We start from the raw sequence: 25,764 nt of genomic DNA on the forward strand, positions 1-25,764 counted from the left end.
CGCCCCTCACTCCCAGGGGAGCGAGCTGGAAGGAGCGGCCCCTCCCTTCCCTCTCCCCCCGGCTGGGGTTGGGGCTGCCGGCAGCTCCCTCCTCCGGGGCCGGGCAGCAGCGGGAAAGGCCCACTCCTGGTCGTATGGAGTGGCTGCCCTCGGGGGAACCGCAGAGCTCCCTGGCACAAGGCCGTGGCAGCTTTGTTGAGCGTGGTCTCTCCGCTTGCAGGAGGGTGATGGCCTGGTTACCAACCACGGGGTGGAGGAGGGGCGAGAGGGCCTCGGCTTTGCCTGGCCACCCTGTAAATAGCGACAGAGGCTACTAAGGAACGTGATGGGGGTATGGCTGAGCGGGCAGCTTACTGCCTTCTTGTGGTGTCTGGGCAGAGGTGGACTGTATCACACAAAGGTATCAGTATTAACTGCAGAAATAACACGAGGATTCAATAAAAAGTTATTATGACTGGTTACTTTTAAGCAAGGACAGAATAGAAACACTGCATAAACATAGAGTGGAAGGTGATACACTGACATCTTCCTAAATTTAACATTCTTACCTGAAGTAATTTACAAGCATAAGTCCAGGGGTTTCTGGAATGTGTGTCCATGAAGGGTCTTAGTGTTACTGTCGGGGATTCTTTTATCTTTATGCACATGCAACTTATGAGGTAGGCATCCATTTATCTTGTGAGTATACATGTGTATGCATGCACACATATATATGTATATAAATGTGTATTGGAAGGGAATGCTGATTCACCTATTCTAAAGTTCCCATTTGTGCTAGAGTTGGCATGCCGGTTTGCACTGGTCCTTCTTCAGTAGAAAATAGAGCATTGTATTTCTACTTCTAAAGTGCTACAGAGAATTCAAGTGTAACTATTGTTTCTTTTTTGTTTTCCATAATAAATGATGGAAACAACATCAGTATTTTCTGTTCTTCTTGCTCTAGAAGGCTTTAGGAGATACTTCAGGTCTTGTCATGTCATCAGTGCACTTACCTATGTTGACATCCATTCTTTAGGTAGAAGCATAAGAAGTTGAGGACTGGAACAGACTTTTAAGAATTAATTTTGTCCAAACTGCCTGAGTCAAAGTAGGTGCAGTGAGAGAATGGAGGCAGATTTCCCAGCTACTGGGCATCTAAAGAAGCATACTTAAAAGGAAGGCTTTCAAACAGTGTCCAGATTTCAATTTCCTAACTTCTCCTAAAGCTTCAGAGTGTTCAGAGGGGGTAAGCTTTTCCTCCATATGTAGATAAATGAATAGCAAGCAAGGAGATAAATGGTAGCAAGCAAGTGAAAAAAAAAAAGGCTTAATTTACATGTATTAGCAGTGCACATATTTGGAGTAGTCAAGAACAGGCTACCTTAAGCATGACCTTGTGTTGATGCCCTGAGAAAATGAAGAACTCTAATTATGGTAACTTCTTAACAAATGTTCATGTTATCTGTGACCATAAGATTTAGAATGTTTTATGTGCCATAGGAACAACAAGCAGGTGCTCTGTGGTTCAGTCAAAACCAAGAAATTAAAAGTCAAAAGATTTATGAATAGTCTTAAATTTCATGTCATTATAAGACCAAGCTTCATTAAAGTTACACTCAAAAGACTCCTTTTTAAGATCATACTTGATCTTGAAGCTCTGAGAAATAGCAACAGCAGGAAAAAAGCAATGATGAGAGCTCAGATGAAAGGTAAAGGAAGGGTATAAGCTGCCTCTACTCTGAAGTTTTGTAGAAGAGTTGCTTTACAAGACTTCCAAATGCAGATAAAGCCTTAGAATAGATGTCATGTGGGTCTCTCTTCCCTCAAAATAGTCAGCGTGCTGAGGTAAGGATGAGATGTTAGATGCTTCCATCTGTGCTTATAGCAGCTAAGAGAGTTAACAGGGATATTGGAATGTGTGAAAAGGGAGAGTGCAAGCAGTCTTTTCAGTTGTTCAGTGTTACGTAATATCTGTATTCTTAATCTAAAGAAGTCTGCTTTGGCTAATTGACTTGTTAACAACTTAGACCTTGTTAGAGATGGTTGAAGTGCAACTGGTACAGTGCATTGGTAGTGGCTATACTGATGCCATTGAAATGCTAGCCTGCATCCAAATTAGTGCTGTTCTCATCACTATTGGCTGGAATGCTTTCCTTAGGTATGTGTCCCCCCTTTTTTTTTTTTTTTTAAATCTATCTCCCAGAAGCAAATCTGTAAGGCTAACGATTACTGTTTCAGTAAACAATTTAAACTGCTTAAACAGAGTTTATGTTACAGTTCCAGATAATTTTCCTGCTAGGATTTTGGAGAGAACTTCAGTGTAGACAAGCCTTGGCAGGCCTTCTGAAAGCATGTTTGAAACTTTTAGGTATCTTCTTCAAATCTTGTATTGGAAAGTGCGCATTTAATAGTAATTAAATTTGTCCATAACCATATTTTCAAGTAAAAAAGTTGAGATCTACAAGTTGAGCTGGGGGGCAGTTTGTAGGCTTTTGCTGTGCCTGTGTGGAACTCAACAGTGTCACTTTATAGAGGGGGAGAAAGAGAGAGAGATCAATAGTTTGGGACATGAGTGCTAGAAGAGACAGACATAAGGACAAGAATTTAAAAAAAATAAATAAATGGAATGAGGAGGTGGACACTCAGGAGAAGATGCAGTGTGACAAGTAGAAAAGGCCTATCTGTAGAATGACACAAGGGAAGAGGAAAGCTTAACATATAAGAAATGTGTAAGTGGGTTGAAATTGGTTAAAACTTGTTGCTGGATAGAGTTGAAAGATTTTATTGGGCAAAATGTGTCTTTGCAATGCTTCATTTACTAGATGGTGTTTTTTTCTTTTAACAGTTTGAGAAACACATGACCGTCCATGCATGGAAATTAAAATCACCATGCAATGGTGTGCATCTGACTTCTTCCCTCACATTTGCCAAGCATCTCCTTCTGCAATTTAACTTCTTGAAAATCAACTTTACTTGGTCTGTGTAATAGACTGTCTGTCTCCCATCCTCAGGTTTGGTGGATATGTTTTCCTATTTGTTTATCTTTCATTTTTCATGCCTGCTATCTCTTACAAACATGAGTATCTTTATCAGAACCTCCCACTTTTTTGCTGACTTTAAACTGCACTTTCAAGATAACTTCTGGGAAGTACTGTAATCTGAGGCTTACTTAATCCATGCCAGCATTCCTTTTCTCTTGGCTTTTTTTCCCTCCTACCAGATAATGCAAAAATTAATAGCTGTTCTATGATCATAAATTTGTGAGGATGCAAGAAAGTATTGGAAATTGATCTGAAGGAGCATGGGCCTAAAAGAACGGAACAAGGTGACTTTAGCAAAGGTAGTGGAATGTTACTTCTGAATAAGGGGATTGTGTATCAAGTATGTTTTAAAGAGGAACACCTTTGATTTTAATATCATTGTATCCAACAGAATTCTGTGTAAGGAAGGATCTTACGTCAAGTTACTACATCATGTTTTAATTAATTTCTGAGAAATGATAAAATTTCTCAGGAAAGATATCAGGATAAGGCAGCAATAATTTCAGAGGATAGGAGTTGAATTTCAAGTTAATTAAGATATATTACATGGAAAAATATCATGTGTTTTGATAGGGACAAGTGCAAACTACAGCATGTGAATAAAAATGATCAACTGTACAAATACACTATGGCAACTAGGCCATAGTCATAGAGAAGAGGATCCAAATGCAATAGATCACAACATAAATATTGTCAGATGTGATAAAGCGTGTGAAGTAAACCTGCTTTGTTTGGTGCTGTTGGGGCCTCAAATGGAGTGCTGTGCTCAATTTTGGGCATTGTGTTTTGAGAAAAATGTGCCGAAACTAGAGAAAATTCAGAAGAGGGTATGAAGAATGAAAGACTGAAAGAAAGGGGTCCATTTAGTTTACAGAGAGAACAGCTGAGTAGAGATGCAAGTCCTAAGATGCATAAAGGTGTTCTTAATTATTATTACATGAAGTTGTAAACTCTTCTTTGTCTACTGGGAATAGGACAAAGAAGTAGTCCAAAATTATAGCAAGAGAGATTTTAGGATGCTGTTTGATCTTGCACCTACCGTTCATTCTGTAGTTCATTCACTTATTTCTCCTCTTCATTGCTTGTAATGTGGCACTTTTGTAATTTAAAGTCAGAAACTGGTATGATGGAAGCATCTGATCAGGGGGATGGAATAGGGAGGAAGAGATTTTTTTGTCCGTCAGTTGATTTTCTGTCAGGTCAGCTTCTTTAATCTACTCATCCCTGCCTGAATCGTCAGTGAATTCAATGAAAGGGAAAATAGCAGGAGCACATGGTAAAGGGGGGTGGGATTATATGTAAGGTCAAAATGCACCCTCAGGCTAGATATTAGGGCAATCTGCCTAATGACAAGGATAATGAGGAACTGAAATACGCTGTCTAAGGAGGGTATGAAATCTACCTCATCGCTGATTTTTTAAGAGCAAACTAGAGATGTATCTACTGGGAATAATTCTGACAAAGTCTAGCTTTTTGCCTTTGTCCAGGGCCAAATAAGTGATCAACTTGAAATACCATACAGTCCCACTTTCTGTGATTCATACAACCTCTGGAGTAGGTATGAACAATAAGACTAATAGTTTTTGTTATGATTTAGAAGTGTTGTCCACTTGCCATGTAGGTTCTTCAGTGACTGGAGCTGGTATATGGGAGACAAAGAGGAGTAGTGGTCTTGAGCTTTGTCTGCAATCAGCAAGGTTAATACTCTTTAAAATTGCAGTTTTTAAGTCCTGACTGGTATGATTTTGAAGTGCTTCTGTTAGTACTCAAGAACTCGTGTGTTTCATGAGTTATGCAGACACTGATTGGAATAGATTTACTTTGGTGATGGTATGTTCTGGCCCCCTTTGAACTATTTTAGGCCCCAAAAGGATAGACTTCTCTTCCTGTCTCTCTTTAGTTTTGAATGTAGAAACAGGTTTGACCCATAATGAGCACTGAGGTACTTGACTAATTAAATCTTTTAAATGTGGTTCCTTTCAGAAAAGTAACTGTAGAATGGTGTTGTATAATTCCTAGCTGGGTCACACAAACTTTTACTTTTCAAATTGTCAGTCATACAGTCCTAAACAGAATCTGCAAAATAAGATAAAAGTGAAGCTATTTCCACTTTGTAGTTGTCAGACTTACTGTTTCTGACACCACAGACTGAAAAATTACAAATTCAAGACTTTGCAGGTCTTCAGTTTCTAGAAAATCCGCATGTGGAGCCTTGTTGACTAAGGTATTTTCTTATGAAGCCATGGACTTGGATTGCTGTTGGTATATGCCCTGTATCATGTTAAGAAGGTACTCTTCCCATACACACTTATTTCATTATTCCTTTTGGGGGAGTATTGTAGAGTTATCACAAGGTTGTTCAGTGAGTCCAGTGGTTTTTGAAAAGTGTTGAGTGGCTTCTGCTTCCGTTGTCGTAGAATTGATGTATGTGCACAGTAAATTCACCGTAAACGGAGAACATTTTAGTTAATCAGCATTTGCTGTTCTGTTGTACAGAATGAATGCTGTAGACCTGCTATAGTTTCCTATAATTCTCAGACTTGTAACTTATGTTGCATTTATGTGCATGCACTTTGTGTGCAATGAATCATGGTTCCTTTCTACAGAGCGTAAAAGCTCTGCATGTTCACATTTTCTTTGCTGTCTCCCTTCATACCTGTCCGTACATGTGCATCTCCCTCCTTTCTCCCTCTTATTGTAAGAGTCAGATTTGGGTAGTGAAGATTGCATTTGCTGGTTTACACTTTTCCTAGTTTCAGTCACTTAAACCTTGCCTTTTCTTGGGTATAATTACCTGCGACTTAACACTTCTTATTCTCTTGTATGAGGATGTAGAGACTGTTGAAGTGCCTTTTTGCCATAAATCCTCTATGGCCCAACACATAGGGTAACTTTTTCTTCCTGGTGGAACTGGTCATAAGTCAGAAGTATTTCTAGAATAGCTGAATTGGAGTTAGAAGGTAAGAGACTTACAACCCAATTAACATTATAATTTTATTAAACTTTTATGTCTCAGGGAGTATGAGAGGGTGAAACAGGTGTAGATGTCCTCAAAGACAAGTATGTGCAAGACAATATGTAGATGGAGAAGGGACAGAATTGCGTGAGTGTGAGGAATATTTAAAAGCTCCTAAACTGCAGACTGTGCCACCACAAAGGCAAACATAGTTCTTGGACCGCTATAGTGTTGAGTACTCAATAGTGGGACCCTTTGTACCAAAGTCTCATGGAGATCTAGGTAACTGGGAAGAGAGAAACATTTTTATTCAATAGGAAGAGTCCTTTCCAAAGTGGAGGCAGAAGAAACAGGCACTAAGGTATAGGAACTTCTGAAAGAGAAGGTAGTGGCAACTTTTCACACTGTCAAAGACTTTTCTGCACAGGTTACAATTTATCCTTCTCCTACTGTACTGTATGTGTGCTGGAAACCACACTAATGTTTGTTTTCTGTGGATATCTTCATTATTTTTCTTGTATCTGGGCAGTGATTGGTGAAAATTATTATGAGTTTGCTGTTAAAGTGGGACACCTAGCTGGCTGTGCTGTCAGGTAGGAGGATGTGTAAACTTATTGCAGTGGTTTTGCAAATTGGTTTGCTATGGGAACAATTAACAACGATATGTAATGTTTTGCCCTGAAATGTGTTTTACAGAAGGCAATAAATAAAGTTTGATAGAAGCAATGTTGGTGTTCACTAGCCGTAAATGTTGCTTAAATTGTTTTCCAGGTAGTGATAACAATAGGATATGGCTTTTGGCAGCTTTGGGAAGTAACCACTTTTAAATGTGACAGTTACTTCTTGATTTTAACTTGACTGATGTGGTCATGTATTTCTGTGTCTCCTTATTACTTATTATGTCTGCAATCACTAGGATGCAAATACAACTGTCTCTCCTATTTCTAGACAGAAAGAAATATAAACTTCCATTAGTTTAGTTGACCATAAATTACTGTGAGTTTCTGGATCCATCAGATTTGACTCATTCCCAGTAGTTATCAAATGCATCACAAATCTTTTTGTCATGTACTCTTGTTTGCTCTGTGAAGTACAAAATCAGGAAGACGAATACACAATTAATCTCAAGGAGCATGGGTAAGCATAACAGGCAGCTGTACTGTCCATCAAAGTGTCATAAAATCTGTTAATAGACTCACAGGCTGAGAGACTGTTAACTTATAGGATGTTTGACATAACTCAGTTCCATGGGAAAAATGCTTAATAGTATCATCTGATGTGAAAAATTTAAAGAAATCTGATTATCAATAGTAGTAATGAATTCTGTTTATGCATTTATGTTTTCTGTAAGTATACAGCAGACCAATTGATTTTGGTTTCTTTTTGTCTCTATGTCATGCCTTTTTCCCTCTGGATAGCAGCTCAGATGGCTCTGAGTTTATGCTTTTGATTGTGCAAAGAAGCAGTAAAATGTTTTAACTGAAATCAGAATGTTTCCAGTGGCATTTTTGACTTGCGATGACTTTCATTTGTTCTTAAAGAGAGATACCAAAAAAATATTTTAAGTCTGACTTAAAGCAGTTTTATTCAGATTTTACAGGCATTCAAAATTGCTGTGGAGAATGCTGTCCAATACAATAGTATCTTGATTTTTTTTCCTAATAAATAGTAGTTTAATGCAAGTGAAACACAAACAGTCTAATACTCATTTTATATCTGACTGTTTATCAGACAGAGAAGGAGGCACTTCAGTATATCTGTGTTTAGAGTTCTGAACTGAGAACTGCATCTAGGCAAGCAATTAGAAGTACATACAGCAAGTTGTAAAGCAAGAGAGAGTTGAACTTCTTTTCTCCAGGTACTCTCTTTGTCAGGAGTTCACCTCAGAAATGTCTGTCTTAACCTTTACAGATCTAGAAGCACGACATGACCGTGCATGCTGAAGACTTCTGAATGCCTCAGTAAAATCTTTTTATGGCCACATGTCAGTCCTGAGCCAACCTATACTATGAAGGCTTTGGAAAGACTGCTAGAAGAGATATAGTTGTCACTGTAAGGGGGAAAAAGTTTCTGTTTTATGAATAGCGTAAGCAAGGCTGGCAACAAGGGGTTGGTATAGAAGCATTTTGCCAACATGCATATGTTAATCTGGCATGTAATTCATCTATAGCTTGCCACAGAGTTTTATGTAGCAGTACATTTTTGAGTTTCCAGGTTCCTATAGGTTATCACTCTGCGTTGGCAGAATGGCAGCTGTTTAATTCAAACTTTTCATGCTGATTACTTTGTTTTCATTTATTTTAACGGAATACCTGACTGCATGACATCTTAATGTAAATGTGTGTCTATATATCCAAAAAGGTATACATTTTTTATGCTAAATAGGGTTTTAGCAAAGCCTTTTATGAATAGCTGCACAGTTAAATAATGTCATCAGTTTACACATGGCTCAGGCAGTAATGCTCATTCCCTTTCTTTCTTCTAGGAGGAGATGACCGCCGGGTCTTACTTTGGCATATGGAAGAAGCCATCCATTCAAGAGTCAAACCAGTTCAACTGAAAGGGGAGCATCACTCTAATATCTTCTGCCTAGCTTTCAACAGTGGCAATACAAAAGTGTTCTCTGGAGGTAAGGGAGGAAGAGCACCCTGATTTCACAGGACTATGTGTTGTGAATACTTTGTGGTAGAAGCCATGAGTGAGAACCTCCCCCAGGCGATATCTGGAAGGTGTTCTTAATCAGCAACCGAAGTTTCTTTGGAAACAGGGAATTCTTTAATTAGCACAACATTTTCAATTTTGTCATGCTTCTTTTCTCAAACCCTGGTGTTACTGCATTGTTGTCTTGAACTGTTATGAGAATCCTGGGTTCAGTTTGCCCCTACTTGTGCTGCAGACTGTGGAATGTTGTCTTTGATATTCCCTCTTAGCTGTATTGAGAGCAGACCCTGCATTCCCTCTGGCACTCAAGCCTGATGCTTAAAAATCTTTGCTGCTACAATCTGATTTTAATGCACCCTTAGAGAGCTCATGTAGGACTATTGCCATCTATTGGTGGATCACTTTTTTTCAGACCCCGTTTCAGTCCTCACTAGGTAAGCGCCTGCCTTTTAGAACTGTTGGCACACACTGATAGGCCTTGATATTTTTCATCTCTTTTTAATATAAATCTGCTTTTTAACAGAAATTTTAATTCAGTCTTAAAACTAACGTAAGGGAAGTGGACATAAACTTGTTCTGGGTTAATAATCCCTATAATTCAGGTTCATTTCACTGCATGATTTTTAAAGTGTTGAGGTAAGGAGGAAAATTTTAATTGAGAAGAAAAAGACTGTCAATGCAGTCAAGTGTCATTTTCTGCAGTACTTCGTTTCCTCTATCTGACATGGTAACAGAAGGACAAGAATTTGTACAGAATGTCCTTTAACATACAGCTAGACTTATTTTAGGATATTATGAGACTATTTGGTCAAAGCCCTTTGCTACCTTTTTGAACCAGGATTTGTGAACTGTAAATCAAGGCTAGAAATTGAGTCCAAGTGCATGTGAGTGATGGAAGCTTCTCATCCTTCAATGCTGTGTTAAAATTATAACATCCATTAGAAAAAAAGGCATGACAAAGCTTAAGATGGTGTCAAATTTGAAGGACGGAATGATTCAGATACACTTCTCAGGTGGAGTAAACCCCAAAAATGTCAAATAGTGAAGCCTGTCTTCTAATTCTGGGGACTACCGTTTGTTTTATGAGAAAGAGCACTCCATGCTGTCTTCAAATGAATGTATCTGCATGAAATTTTGGGCAAAAGTCTGTTTTACTTTAGTTTGAACTCATACAAATGGAACCTTACATGAATATTCAAGGAGTGAACTGTGCCAAATCTTGCTGGACCAGCTGGAATGGTATTTTCTCATATCCAGCTCAGCCCTCTGTCCATTGGACCCTGCTGTCAGAGGCTGCTGTTTTCACAGGAAAAGCAAAAGAGTGGCTTAAATATACCTTGCCACTGAACACCTGCAGTTAAAGATTTACATCATTAATTATGGTGGTTTTTGCTAAGATGCCAGGTTATATGAGCTGTGACAGCCAATGCACAGACAAACTGGCCATTCTCATCTCTTTTTCCTCCTCCAGTTTACATAAAACCACTGTGCCTCTGCCAGAAATTATTTCCATTGGAGGAGTCAGGAACTCTTTCAGCTGCTCCATCAAGATTCATTGATCTCATCTGCAAGGGCTGTGAGTCTGACTCTTGGATCCCTCGTAAAGAGTCATTTTGCTGCATGGCCTAAATGTACCATCTGTTTTATCTCTGTCAGTAAAATGGGGCTAGCTATATTTATTCACTCAGTGATGTTCTGGAAGATTCTTAAAAAGTCTGAAATAATTGTGGGACTTAAGGTCTACTATAGATCTATCACATAGATACACAGACACCCACACCTGAATTTGGAGTTGTATTTAAATTATGGAAACTGTAATACTTATAAAACCCCCAGAACTAAGAATTAGAGTATGGAAACTAGCACAAGGCACACAGAACTCAGTTTATTCTGTAAATAAACAACTGCCAATGACTAATGACTTAGAATCTGATGACCTTTCCCTAAAGCAGCTCTTGATAACAGAGGAGAAGGGATTTTCCACTTCACTAGAAATTGGATTGCATCCAAGGAATTTCAGAGCTCTTTCCTTTGAAGGAGCAAGCACCACAAGTAACCATTACAAAAATGGAAGGCAGGAACTGAGTGGACAGTGTTTTGCATGTAATCTCTGGAGAAAAACTGTCTCAAAGTACCAAAGAAGTTCCCATCCCTGAAGAATACTGTTACCCTTCTCTGTCCACACACACTGAGAGTAGAGCAACATTTGAAATGAAAGATCCCCTCCTAGTAAACTGCTTGGACCTTTTTTTATTTTGCACTTAATGTTAGGTATATGAAAAGATGAAATAAACCTACAGGGAACTGAATTTGTTTCCCTAAGGCCTGATGTGACAGATAGCTCTAGCTTTGTTGTGCATTAGGAAAGCTTCACAACTCTATATCACAACTAAAAAGACGTACAGAGCATAAAAATAAGACTTTGTGGCCTTTCTGGGTTCTTTTCTTCTGAATTAAATGTAAAAGTGTGTGTGTCCTTATATATTTCTAAAGAGGAGGTGCCAAATTTAGGTAAATTAATATTCAGCACAGAGACTAAAGAAAAATATTCTGCTGCTATAGATTGAAAAACGCTGCATGAGCTATTGGAATTACTTTGTGGCTTTGACCTTCTTAGCCTGCACACATGTGGTTAGTTTCCATTGTATTCAGTGGATGTGATAAAAGAAAAATGACATGATTGTCTGGTTACTTGATTTGGTTTTTGTTAATATAGAAGAAATTGCATTGGCTGTCACATTCTTGCCTTCATGATGGCTGCAAAACCCTGGACGCTGATAGTGTTAGCTGGCAGTATTTGATCTGGGAGCCCAGTGTCTTTCACTTCCATGATCTTTTTATGGAGTATCCTTTGAGTGGGAAGAAAGATGTATTTTCATGAGAGTTAAAAGTGTCCTGCTGCTTCATGGAATATTCTTCTCTTTACTGCAGATGTCCCAAAACTCAAGCTCAAACTGAACAAAGAATGATTGGTAGCATAGTTAAATAGAATTATTTGCTGAGCAGTAGCAGATGGAACGTATTGGTACATTTGGTCATGACTGGAAATGTGACATGGAGCCTCTCACATAACTGAGCAGAGAGCTAACCACTTGGAAACTGAGTTTGTCTTCTCTCTGCTTCAGTTTTGTTTTTGAAATTGAAAATTTTAAAAAAAAAATTGGTTTGGATTTTTTTTCACTATAATGCTTTTTAACCACTGGAACATGTTGTTAAGTGCTTATATTTCTCTTTTTAGGAAATGATGAGCAAGTTATACTCCATGATGTTGAAAGGTAAATACACAGTTTGTATTTCCACTGCTTTAAGAAGTTGCTTAATGTCAACTCACTGGAGGCACTTTTTGTTTTAATTAATGGTCTAGGATAAGAGCACGGTGTTTTAATCCTGAAACCTGCTTTTTATTTATCTAAATTCATTTTGGGAATGAAGTATTCCTCATAATTCCATTTTTTTTCCAGCACTTGGGTTTTGTATCATTTTGACCTCGGAGAAGAGAATGATTATTAAATATATATGCTCTCCTGCAAACAGCATAGTATGTTCTGAGTAGATTTAGAGCCAGATTATTCTGGCACGTATACAAGTGTTGGCACATACAGATGTTTTGTTTTTCAACACACTCACCTGACTTGTATTTAAGATGGGTAGTGCTTGGCCTACCTAATTAGCTTTAAAACTTTGACTGCAGCTGCCGGATTCTCCACACTAATGTGAAACAGATTTGTTTTGATGCTTACTTTTTACCAAAATTACAAACCATTTGGGAATTAGGCTTTGTTGTGCTACATTGAGATTAGGCTGTTAGTCAAAATATAAATAATACAGTAGTGGTTATATGTTGACCTGGAATTCTCTAGACATCATGTCTTTTGAGGTTACTTCATTTGAGGTATAAAAAAACTATAACATTTTGGTCTGTACTAATAACTTCTAAGCAATGACCATTTAATTAACATGAACTCAAGAAAATCAAGTATAAATTAAAAGCAGGAAGAGGTATATATAAGAACAGAGAAATATAAACCCTTACTTTTTTTGAGTTGCTTAAATAACATAATTTGGACATATTTCTTGCTATGTTTGTCCAAAGCCTTTTGCGTTGAATTCTTCAGTGTACATCTGCCTTCCATCATACCTTGTGTCTGCTTCTTGCATAAGTCGTGTATGGTAGTTGGGCAAAAGTAACTTTTTCCTACTGTTCTGATGCTTTCTTAGGATTATTGTGTTGTTTGGTGTTTGGGGGTTGTTTTTTTTTTGGTTGTAAGGCTTTTGGGAGTGTGTGTTTTGTATGAGTGTTGGTTGGGAGAGGTGTTTGTTTGTTGGGAGATGTTTTTTGTTTGGCATTTTGTTTTTCTTGTTGTTTTAATTAAATGTGGAAATGTCAAAATTTTAGATGCTGGTGTTTATCACGTTCTGACTTTTTAAGCTTTTACAAAGTCTTTGTCCTTGACACTTCTCTATATAACACATTTTTTCCTGCTCTGTCTTGCTCAGATGTTAGTCTTTCTGATATGTATGTGGTTTTAATGTGCTTTTGTTGTCAGGGGTTTTTTAGGTATGCTAAGTCCAGTTGTAACATATACATAATTCTTTCCTCTAAAGTTATTAGTGGGATCTTCTGAAAGAAACCTTAGTAGACTGACACACTAAATTGTGATTGATTTCTAAGGAAAGTTACTCTGTCTTCTTGAATGATGACACTTGGTCCGTCAACTGTTTTTTCATCATTTTAAATGACTTTTTCTGTTACTGCTTTTTTTGCCTTTTTATTAATGGTCCATGAGACAGAGTTAGTAGTCTGTCACTAAGAACATCAATTGCCATGTGAGTAAAACACTGATTTTATGTGGATCTCTATGGTGGAGCTTCCATGAGGTATAGGGATAGCATACAAAGTGTATTCCCTAGTGAAATGAAGGAGCTTTTTCAAAGAAATAAAACAATCCCAGAATATTCTGACTCAGTATTTTGGCTTTTGACCTCTCCATACCACTATTTCCTCCTTTTTAAATGATCTAAAAAGATGGGGAAGGAATGGAGAATGGGCTTTTTTTTATATATAGCTGTGGAATGGCTGAAAACTAGGTACTTTGGGGGGAATAATTTTGTTCTTTTTTTCTGGTTTTTCTACATGGAAAAATATAGGTCTGGTCTATGCAGAAAAAGCAAGAAAACTTACTTAAGAAGCCATCTGGAAAGTTGGTCTTTTGTGAGCTTCAACTGAACTTCTAGACAATACAGAAGCCTGTATTAAAGAGTGTACTTCTGTCTTGTTTTCCTTTTTGCATTAAGTAGTAAAAATTTATTCCACAGATCCCAAGGCTTCTTTCCCTTTCCCATTGCCTCCTCCCAGACTTGATCTAACACAACGAGAGTTCCATAGCATCTTGCAGTATCTGAAGTTTTTAATGTTTGGGTTTTGGTCTGAGATATTTTTTTTTCTCATAGCATGATGTCTTGGTCACTGAACACGGGCATTTTGTTTGGTTTTCACTTGAGTTGTACACAAGGGTCTTCTTAGGAAGTTGCATAAACTTCATCACTAAGTGTTACTGGGTAGATAAAGCTGTAAATACTTTGCTTTTTAAAACAATAGCAAAAGAAGGAAGAATGATAATACTGTGTCTCTTTTCCAGCACTGAAACCTTGGATGTGTTTGCCCATGAAGATGCAGTGTACGGCCTTTCAGTAAGCCCAGTAAATGACAACATCTTTGCCAGTTCATCAGATGATGGCCGAGTTCTTATCTGGGACATCCGAGAGTCTTCCCATGGAGGTAAGATCTCCAGAAGGAAAAGATCGTTGATTGAGGAAGAGTTTGTGCAAGGCAGGGAAGAGAAAAAATACGTTTATCAGGGACAGTTGAGACAGTGAGTGTTGGAAAAAGGTGAAAGTGAGGCATAGTTCTTTTGCCCAGTGATAGGCAAGTCTTTTCAGTTCAGTCTTGCTGTCTTAAATGACTCCATAAAGTACCAGTATATAGTGCAGGCTAGCATAGAACTTGGTTTGAATAGGTTTTAACTTGAGTAAAGGGGGAGTGGAGGGAATGACAACATCTTTCAAAACTTACTATCAGTTAGGAATATGGGGTTTGGGTTTTTTTCCTATAGTCTGGACTAAAAAGAAATTTTGGATGTTTAGAAAGCTGTCATTTTGATTTGAATAGTTTTCCAAAGCTAATTATATACTTCCCTGTGACCCTAAGACACTTATGCATAATGTTTTCTGGTTGTATGGAAACTTAGAGCCCTTATGTGATAACAGGGAAATTGAATTATTACTTCAGTCTTTGTTTTCTGAAACAGAACTGAATAATGTTGATTTATATAACAAACCTGCAGCTTCTCAAAACACCGTGACCTGTGTTTTTACAGCTGCAGTTTTGAGGTTGAAGAATCTCAGTTTAGAACTATAGTTACATAAATTTGAGAGAAATACCACAGTAATTGAATTTCAGTGTATGAATACTTAAGTAACACTTAAATAAATGAAGCTTCAAGTTTACCTCATCCTAAAGAACACAGAACAATCTGCAGGAGTACAGAATATGGTTCCCTTCCTTCACAGCTGAAAGAAAATTCCATATTTTTTAGTAAGCTGATTAAATGCAATTGCCTCAACTTGTAATTTCTACTGGTCTTACAGGAAAATTGTTTATGGCTGTGAAATCCGGCTTAATGTATTTTGTGGCAATTTGTACACGTTGTTGGGTCAAAGTTGCTGTTTGACTGAATTATCTCTTTCCACACTTAATGAGTTTGATAACTTTCCTAGACTGTCCCTTTTTGACTAGGAAATAAAAGTTGAAACAAGACATACTTTATAGTCTCATAGGAGTCTTTTAGAGACACTAGTATCCTGCAGGATTTATTGAACATGAGTAACCAGAGTTGGGTCTGTCTTGCTAAGCCCCACCAGAATACTCATAGGGGACGGCTTATAGATACTCTCCCTACCCCAGGCATATTGCCTTTGTATAAGTATAAATAAAAACTAAATATACTAGCACTGCATTCAATTTTGTGCAGTTCTCTTGCACAGTTGTATTACCCCTTATCTCTTTTCCCATGTAGTAATTTTATTAAACATTCTGAAAGAAATGTACACACTCCATAAATATATATTGCAGACTTTAATAAAAATATTTATATTGTCTCTTCTGTCTTTGATGAACTCATTAATAACACCCCTCTTGCTCATAAGTCCCTCAGCAAAGTGAACTGTGCTATTTAACTTCCCTTTAGCCAGTTTCTTACCCCATGCATCTCCCTTTGCTAGTGTCAACTACCTGTAATTAAACTTGATACTATAACTTATGAGAATTTAGTCATCAATATATATACCACTTTTCCCCTGTATAAAAGGTCAGTTACTCTATCAAAACAAGAGATTAAACTAGTCTGATGTGACTATTTTACTTCTGATAAAGTAAAAAAAAGTGCAAGTGTCACTTCATTCCTGCTTTTATGTCTTCATAATATCCAAATGATAAGACCAGACACTGAATATGGTTTCCAAATTGAAAATGGCGAAATGTTCCTTTATTGCCTTCTCCTAAACTCTGCACTATAAAGATCTGTTTGTGTTAGGACAACTACCTGTTGCTACAGTGGATGTCAACGGTCAAGAGGACTGGATGCTTAAATGCATCTGTAGGAAGCTGCTCAGTATCATAAGCTAATGTCCAATCTAATCAGAATTTCTGAGCTTATACGAAATTAAATTTTTATTTTTTTGTTGTAGTTAAACCTTGTTACTGCTTTTACTGTTGTTAAGACTTTGAAAGAGAAGGCTGCACCCGTGAATATGGTGTGCAGTGTTGGTTATAGTAGTTTGAGGCTTTTTGGAGTACTGTCTCAGGTTCTCTGAATTTTAAATAACGGGCTTTTGCATGCTTATATAGGAGTTCGGAGTCAGCATTTATATGTGAGCCCTGCCAGTGTTTACTGCAGTATAATGCTTGTCACTGGGTAATCCCCTTGTCTGCATGGGTGTTTTCATGAGAATAGGCACTAAACCTGCTAGTGTGAGTACAGTTAGTTACCCTGAGTGGCCAGTGTATTAAAATCTTACAAATAACCTCCTAGTTTAAAATAGTGCATGAAAAGAGGTTGGAAAAGGAGTTTTGTTCCCTTCTCTTTCTCCCTGTCTTTTTCTGCTGAGTGATTTTTGCAGTAGTTTTTATAAACCCAATTTAATTTTCATTAGAGATGGTGTTTAGCTGCTCTCTTGAGAAACATGTTCATACTCCAGTGTATAAAAGCTACAATTGTGAATGAGCATAAAGAACAATAAAAAAGTAATTCCCCTATTTTTCATTAAAATGACTTAGTGCCTCATTATTTTAGCTCCTGTAATCTCCCTTTGACAGGCTGAAACTTTTGATGTCTTAGAAGAAAACTGTGGTGCCAGGCTCTTTATAATAAAGGTGTGAAGGAAAGCACCAGTAATTAGTGACAATAATTTGACAAAAAAAATGTACATAAATTGAAAGTTTATTTTAAAAAGGACAACTCCTTTATTTGGCAATCTGATGTTGTTTGTCTCTCCACTCAGTTAACGCAAACCTTTGCCTCTCACTGGGGGCTGCCATTTTAATAACACAGCCTCTTATGTCCCAGCAGGATTCTGATTTGATGATGAAAAAAAAAAAAAAAAAGTCAGTTTTGGTGTTAAACCTTATTTGGAAGTGCCAGCAGACTGACGGCAATTTCTAAAGCCTTGGGGCAGGCTGGCAGAGCAGAAGTTGGCTTCTGTTCTGCTTTTTACCTCTGTCTCCTACGACAATTAATAGCACCATGGAGCTTCAGCTGTTGTTAGAGACCTTTGTTTTCATCACTGTTAAATGAACCCTGAAGAGGAAAGTCCCTATAAGAAAAAGCTTGTAATAGAATATGGAAGAAATGGCTGCCACAATAGAACATGAGGAGGAGGAGGATACAGGTGGGGCAAGACAAGTAAATGTTCATTATGTCTCAGTTGCTTGATAGGCAATTGTTTCATAAGGTATTGGAAATTTGAGAGGATTGTCTGTTTAGCCATGTTTTATATGCCATAACGAGTATATGAGGAAAGAAAACTCAGTACCTTTGGAGGTGCTTGTAGGGCTAAGGGTGCCTGCACGTGGTGGCTCAGATAAGTGCCTCCCAAGCACATGAGCAACACAGGAGTTGCATCAAAGCAAACAGTGAATGGGAAAGTCTGGCATAATCCCTGGCTCAAAATAGGCATTGATTCTGGCTTCCTAGTTGATTGAAAAAGTGGCAGCATGCCATAAAAGATACACACAGCAAAGAGAATTAGACTGTGTCTAAAGCTGTAAAAGCTAGCAGAAAGATAGAAGGATGACAGAGTCAAGGCTTTTCCCCACTCTTCCTGGAGACAGCATTTTGACAGAATGAATAGGGTAGAGTAGCAGGACACACTCTTGATGAGAAGGAGAGAGTCTGAATGAGCATGTTTTTTACTCTGTGTGAATAGTAAGAGCCAACTGTTAACATTTTCTTATGCAAGAGGAACGCCCTTCTTGTCTGCTTGTACAGCACTTAGGAGGTGGCAAGCCTGTTTTCCTCAGGGTTGGCAGCTTGCTTTGAGCTGAGTTCCATACAAACTTATTTCACTTCTTGTAATATTATTCTCCCATATAATCAATTGCTGCTACATTTCTGGTTTGGGCAGTCATCCATCAGTGACTGTGGAAGCTTTCAGGCATATATTGCCAGAAATCTTTCAGAAGCTCCCCCCATGCTTACTTCCTATCAGATGACCATTTGGTCGTGAACCTTAAGAAGATTCAAGTATTTGATCTTTGACTAGCTAGTTTTAAACTCTCATAACCTTCCATAAGCAAAATGATGTCTTGAAATTCAGCATATATCCTTTCCCATATTTAGACAGAGTTAAGATGCACATGGATGGATTTGAAAACTTCAGGTTTTATATTGCTTTGGATGTGTCAGGTTGAGAAATGGTTTGAACATGCCTCCATATCTTCAGATCTTGTTATGCTGTTTCCATATTAGGCTGCCAAAGTCATTGCGTCAAGCAGTTGTATGCATTGTTTGTTCTTATATCTGAAATTTCAACTTTTTCAACAGAGCCCTTCTGCTTGGCACACTACCCATCAGCCTTTCACAGTGTAATGTTTAATCCAGTAGAACCCAGATTACTGGCTACCGCCAACTCTAAGGAAGGTGTGGGACTCTGGGATATTCGTAAACCTCAGAGGTATGATCTGGCTGTGCTTGTCTTGTGCTATTTCTTTCACTTGAGAGGTGATGACATGCTACTCTTTTTTTTTTTCAAATCAGAACATATGGTGGTAAGAAAAGATTCAGAACAAAGTTAATAACAATGTTGGTTATCGATTATTTTGCTTAATTAACGTTCTTCTTCGTATATGTGATTTAATTCAATTTAAAATGGGGCTAGATCTTCATGTTAAGGTAAGTGATTTTCTTCAGAGCTACCTGGCCTCACTACTGCAGATTAACTTGGATTGTTGTGTCAAGTTCTCATCATTATATTTAGCACTGGCTTGCTAATACTGGAAGAAGCTGCAGTGGGCATTGCCTAGTTTACAGTTTGTTTGTCCTACCCAGCTCAGTTTTCAGTGGCTGACTGATTGTGGTCAAGGCAGCTTTTTACTCAGTGCTTATGAGTTTTGTATGACTTCCTGAATAATACAGACACCTGGATAATCAGTTTGGCTGTATAATGTACTTCCAGATTTGAATAGAATTATAAACAAATGAAGAGAATAAGGTTGCAGCATGAAATGTGATTAGACTGGGTTCTAAAGTGGATGTATGCAATGTCCGATATCAGAGTTTGGAATGTATGAGTATTTAAGGTTCTGTTGAAGTATTTATCTGTCTTTCAGATTTAAAATTTTCATTTTTTTGTCATAATAATCTGTGGTGGGTTAACCCTGGCTGGATGCCAGGTTCCCAGCAAGGCTGCTTTACCACCCCACTCCTCAACTGAACAGTGGAGAGAGAATATAATGAAAGGCTCATGGATCGAGATCAGGACAGGAAGAGATCACTGACCAATTACCATGATGGGTAACACAGGCTTGACTTGGGGAAATTAACTGAATTTTTTACCAATCTAATCAGAAGAGGGTAATGAGAAACAAAAAAAACCCTCAAAACCACCTTCCCCCCACCCTTCCCTTTTTCCCAAGGCTTAATTTTACTCCTGAATTCTCTACCTCCTGCCCCCTCAAAGTCATACTGGTTTTGCAGGATTTTTTGGTTTTCAGCTTCTACCTCATTTCTATGATAAAAGAACTTCCACGAGTTGGTCTCTTTTTCAAAAGGGAGTTGCACCAAAACATTTCTCTTTCCAGACACTTATTCTCAGAGTAGGAATATAAAAGGAATTATGTTGGTAAATCCTGTATGAATGCAAAATTTAGATGAAGTCTTTCACTTGGGTAGCAAATTGAAATAGCATTGACCCATGTAGCTGGAAAGGTTATATAAGGCTAACAGGAATAAAGAGTGGAAGTGCCCAGAGAAGGGCAATGAAGCTGGTGAAGGGTCCAGAGCATGAGTCCTGTGAGGAGCAACTGAGGGAGCTGAGTTCATTTAGCCTGGAGAAAGGGAGGCTCGGGGGAGACCTGGTCACTCTCTACAACTACCTTAAAGGAGGCTGTAGTGAGGTGGGGGTCGGTCTCTTCTCCCAGGTAAAAAGAGATACAACAACAGAAAATGGCCTCAAGTTTGTACCAGGGGAGCTTCAGATTGGATATCAGAGAAAACTCTTCACCAGAAGGGCTGTCAAGCATTGGAACAGGCTGCCCAGGAATATCTATCCCTGTAGATATTAATACATGTGTAGACATGGCACTTAGAGACATGTTTAAGTGGTGGACTTGGCAGTGTTGGGTTAATGTTTGGACTCACTTTTCATAGATGTCTTTTCCGACCTAAGTGATTCTATGATTCTATTCTAAATATCATTAACGATATAAACATTGACACTGGTATATGCAGGAGCACATTACTTGAGTAAGGAATTCTTCTATTACAAATTTGAACAGCTGCTTTCTAATAGCAGAAATAGTACCTTTCTATAATATTTAGCTATTCTTACTAAGACACTGATCTCCAGAAGTTTCTCATCATTTGTGTAAAAGTGTTAATGAGCATTTGCTTGGAGTGTTAGCAGCTATCAGGTCATGGAAACTCAGATGATCTCCAATCTGGATGCTATCCTGCCTTCTTCCTTGATCTTAACCACGAAGTGAAAGGCTTACTGTGAGCTAGTTGGGGCTACTGTTGTGTGGGACAATAGTCTGTACTCAAATTTAAGGACACGCATTTTTAGCTGTATTGTGGCATTGTTCTTTTAAATGCCAAATATAAAATAATTACAACAGAATTTAATTGCTTCTTGGCAAGTAAGTAGCACCAGTATAAAAGTCTTAATAGCATTTGACAAATCAGAAGATTTTTTTTTTTTTAATGATGAAAGAAGAAAAAAAAAGGTTTCTTATGTTTTAATGTCTAGGTTATCTTAAAGGCCTTGAATAAATTAAACTACTGGAAGCTTGTATATTTACATGTGATGGACAGGAGCTACCCTTTTCTGGTCCTAATCTATTCGAAGTAAACCCATCCAATTAAAAAGTCTAATGTGGATGTGACTATAGAGCTGAAATTCTGAGGTGGATAGGTCATACCACTTTCCCCGAAGCAGGAAAATGTGTGCAACACTCTTATTGTACAGCTGGGCACACACCATGTGTACCAGGCAGCTGTTCCCTTAAACACTGAATTTAAAGCTTTTGCACCTACTACATGTGGTACATTGTGTAAAATAGGCACATGCTTCCTGCCTGCAGCCTACCTTCAGAAAAGTGAATAGTAAGAGAAAGGCTGCTCCTCACAGAGTATATGCTGTTGTCTTATATTTAGAGTCTCAGACTTGAGCTGAGCAAGCTGTAACATAAATGAATGCAGGTGATAAGTCTGCCCTCACCTGCCATTTTGCGGCGACAGCCATTAGCTTTCCTCCTTTGCTCAATAGAGATGTGCCCAAAACATGGTGGGCAGGATATGCTTGGCTTATCCTAAAGAAAATGACCCTAAATTACTCTGCTGCCACTGCATTTTTTTTCCCAGGGAACTCTCAGGAAAGAGGACAATTCAGAATAATCCGCGTCCTTCTAGTGGGCTGCCAAAACCAGAGTCACTCATATTTAAAGAAATTAGACTGGATTTTTAGTCTTTTTTAAAGTAACAAAGCATTTACCAAAACTTCCACTGGTCTCTGTAGATCTAATATGCAAATCTAGAAATATGGAATTTGTTTTTTAATGTATTTTGAGCCAATTCATTATGTCTTATGAGGAAAAATTTTATTAATTTGTAGATCAGATAAGCTTCAGCTGTTTTGTCACAATGTGTGGTAGTGGAATTTTGATTAGAGGTTGAGTGGGTAAAAAGAAGGGGAAGAAGTATAGATAATTTTAGGTGTTTGCTATGGATTGCCAAAGTCTTAATTTCCAGTGGGTTAAGCAGGGCTGCCGCCCTCCTCCAGTACAGGAAATATGGCTCTGTGTAGTTAATAATTTGCTGCTAGTATAACACTTCATGTAAAACTCATACCCCAACTACTGTCCTGTTCTCTGTCAGTTCTTGAATGGAGGCAGAGTTAGACTGATGCAGGCACTATGTGGTGTGCTTCCTAACTGGAGGCTGTTCTGAGGAATCCTGCTGTTGCTCAGCTGCAAAATCCAGCAAATTAAAAGCTTGAAATTCCAAAGACTGACTTTCTGTGGCCAGTGGCACTACTGTAGCTAGCAATACCTTCACATAACATGTATTGCAGCCAACAGCACTGGTGCGGCAATATTTTTTACAGATATAGGTGAGGTTTGATAAATCCACAGGATTTCACTCATTTGAAGGGAATCAGGCTCGATGATGAATTTCCAGTTTTAATCAGCAGGGGGTCCTCAGGTGAAGTAAAGTTTTTCTTTGACTCTGTTCGGCTTGATAATGCACTGTCAGAAAAGGGGAGATTTGCTGTTAACCTCTAAACTTGTTTGGCAGTCAGTGGAATATGGCTTGTTGTGCATTTTTAAACTAATAACTCTAAATCTTCAAAATATTGAATGGAGTAGTGAAGTCCTTGTAGGTTAGAGAATTCAAATATAGATTCCGCTGCTTGTCAGAAACAAATGAGCTGCATCTACTTATTTATCCAGAAAATCTGAGGATTTTTACATCAGGGTACTTTGCTCTAAAATATGTGGCTCTTCTCCAATTGGGTTATTGGGAGAATTTGTCTTAGCTTGCTGTTACATGCCTCCAGCCAGTAAAGTTGATTTTACCCACTTCTATAGTCAGGCAACAGTAAACACCTCTACAAATTAAAACTGAAATACTTTTAGGGCTAGGAAAAAAGTCCTGATTATGAGCAGATTTTATTCATATACTGTGGAATTGGTTAACTTTCTAATGGGAAGCTGGGAGTGCTTTATGCTTGGCTGGTACAGTGAAGGAAGTAATTGAAAAGCCAGCATTTCTTGGCATGCGTGGAGAAATTTAGAGACAGTTGCACAACTCTGAATTGTGGAAAGTTTAGCTCACTTCAAATAGTCATAATTTGATTAGTCTTGCTGACTGAGTCAGGATACAGAGTCAGATTCATTTTGCATTTTCTCAAAGTTCATTCACAGCTTGATATCTCTTCTGTCTCAGATTCAGTGCAGCAATTGAGATTCCCTGCTTCTACGCTAGTAACTAGTAAGATTTGAATGTGGTAGGCTGGCTCCTCAAAAATAGCATATGAAGGGCTATTAATATAGTACTAATATAATTCCAGCATGATTACAAGTTGACTAGTGATTCAGGAAATATTATTTTGCTATTTTTAGAGCGTGTGAGTATTTCTAGCCTTTCAGGTGGACGTTAAACTGAAATCACGTGTATTGTTTCTTTTTCAAAAACAGCCCATTGAAAAGCCTTAAATATGGTTTCGGATGATGAGGCTGTTGTAAGGCGTTCGTGCCGCTAGATGGGGTCTGGAAGCTGTGCCTTTTTTTAAGAAAATCGAAAAAGGCGGGTCTGTGCTTCTTAAATTGTTCGCAATAAAATATGTATTGCAAATGTGTATTGTTACAGGATTGCTGGGAGCAACTCAGCAAGGTGGAGTAAAAGCAAATATGTCAAGCAAAGACTATGTAACTTCACTTATTTTTAGGGACTCATGTTCTCCCTTTGCCTTTTCCATGGAGCCCCATGCTCATCTTCTTTTTACTGAAATCAGAAGACTGCTTTTTTTTCCTCGAAGAAAATATGATAATTATGCCCTTAAAGCTTTCTTTTCCTATGTTCCCTGACTCACAGCAACTAATCTGGAAGTTTTTGAGATAAAAATTATATTGTCTTGTCCTATTAATGACCATCACATATTTTTAAACTGGTCTTCATGTTACAAAAAGGCTATTCACAGAAGTGTGTTCTGCTTGTGATAGGAGTGTTGAGCATGTACTTTATACACATTGGGATCCATTTGTGTGTCCAGTTCAAGGGTTAAAATGCTAAGTCTTGGGTCATAAATACATGTCTTGGGGCGTTTTATGTGAGCCTAGGATGGGTTTATCTAAAAACTAGATAGGTCCTCATTCCTGTGTTCATTGCATAGTTCTGTGTTTGACCTGTTTTTTTGAGCCAGCTCATCATGTTTAGAAGTTAGAAAACGAAGCTGGAAAGGCTTTGTAGCTTTCTTATGCCCTAGCAAGTTGTACTTGCTTTGAGGAGGGCCCAGTAGATAGCATAAATGATGGAGGAGAGTGAGGCCTGTAAGGCTGCAAATGGTACATGAGAAGGAAACAAAACCTTCCTCATTTGAGGAGCAGTGAAGTATTAGATATGTTCAGCTGTTTGTGGCATTCTATTCATTCTGTTTACTTGCTTCAGTTTCTTTTGCTACACTAACCTTCCTCTTTTTTGTCTTATCAGCCTGTTCCTTACAAGCATTTTACAAAACAGAAGTGAAACGTAACCAAAGTTGGGGGTGATTTACCTTTCAGAGCTGCGTGTTTCATAAGAATAAACTATAAGCACAAAGTGTTTCTTCTTGTCACTTGACTTTTTGTGTTCCTAGAGTACAACATAGGGTTCCAGGACCCCAGACTTGAGTTTTGGGATCTGGGAATACATTTGTCCCCCCTAACTCAAGGGGGACTGAATTCAGCTCTGAGGGAGGTATAAATGCTTACATGCAATAGACCTTTCCAAGATTCTTCTGAAAGTTCAGGAGACTTGTGCTGTCTGCATAGTTACAAGTCAGTTCAAAAAGCCCAATGATGAGTTAAAAAAATCCTTGACAATCTGGGCACACCTGGTATTCCTTGGTGATTGTAAACCTTATGGCATATTATAAAAGCTAATTTGACCATACAAATCATAATAAGCTGGAGTTAAAGGAGTTTCAATTTCAGTGTTTTCCATCAAGGCTTTACAGACAAAACTAAACAGTTACTTACTGAGAAGTAACTGCAGTTCAGAGCTTATTTTAGCAAACTTTTTTATCTCACATTAAATGAATATTTGTGTCTCAAAAAACACCAATCAAGAAAGCTTTCTTAGTGGACTTCAACCAACAACAAATTTGCCTCCTGCACTGAGAATTTAGAGGAAGCAAATTCCCAAGTTCTGGATAAGCAATACTCATCAGATATCAGTGAATCATCCAGTGATTAGCTCATTAAATAGTAAGCAAAATATAGACATGGAAATTTCTTCCCTGTAATAGACTAATTAGATTCAGGGGGATCTCCAGGGAGGACTCTTCTTAGCGTGTTTATAAATGTTGAGGTATGTTAATCTTGCCAGTGTGTGGAGGACTTTGAAGATGTGGGTGCACTGTGCTGCTGGTCCCAAATGATTGTGTTCTCTTAAGTCTTTGTCTTGAACAGAGCTTTTTCTGCCAAGTGCTAATTACTAGGTGTTCAGCTTAGTCGTTGTGCAAAAATCCACAATCCAACTCTTAAAGCTCTTTATTGAATGCATAACTTCTCGTCCACATGTATCAGAAATCACAGGTACTCAGTTCTTTTGAAAATCCTGATTGCTTTGACTTGTAGTTTCACTTATTTCATTT

General features: G+C 38.1%; 1 protein-coding gene across 5 annotated transcripts in view; it reads left to right on the plus strand.

Moving 5' to 3' along the window:
• The first annotated feature begins 2,450 nt into the window (after positions 1 to 2,450).
• DCAF5 (DDB1 and CUL4 associated factor 5) overlaps positions 2,451 to 25,764 on the plus strand; it is a 68,312-nt gene continuing 44,998 nt past the window's right edge. Inside the window, exons 1-5 of one of the 5 annotated variants that reach the window (XM_029964228.1) lie at positions 2,451 to 2,990; positions 8,462 to 8,605; positions 11,876 to 11,912; positions 14,277 to 14,416; positions 18,738 to 18,867. In XM_029964228.1, the coding sequence (XP_029820088.1) occupies positions 8,494 to 8,605; positions 11,876 to 11,912; positions 14,277 to 14,416; positions 18,738 to 18,867 (419 nt within the window). In that variant the 5' untranslated portion in view covers positions 2,451 to 2,990; positions 8,462 to 8,493. Of the gene's footprint in view, positions 2,991 to 7,718; positions 7,835 to 7,856; positions 8,029 to 8,461; positions 8,606 to 10,108; positions 10,214 to 11,875; positions 11,913 to 14,276; positions 14,417 to 18,737; positions 18,868 to 25,764 lie in introns of those variants that run through there. The other 4 variants (XM_018082799.2, XM_018082797.2, XM_018082800.1 and 1 more) reach the window with 4 other exon arrangements.

Source organism: Manacus vitellinus, unplaced genomic scaffold (genome assembly GCF_001715985.3).
Source record: "Manacus vitellinus isolate BGI_N305 unplaced genomic scaffold, ASM171598v3 scaffold_6_pilon, whole genome shotgun sequence".
Lineage (NCBI taxonomy): Eukaryota > Metazoa > Chordata > Aves > Passeriformes > Pipridae > Manacus > Manacus vitellinus.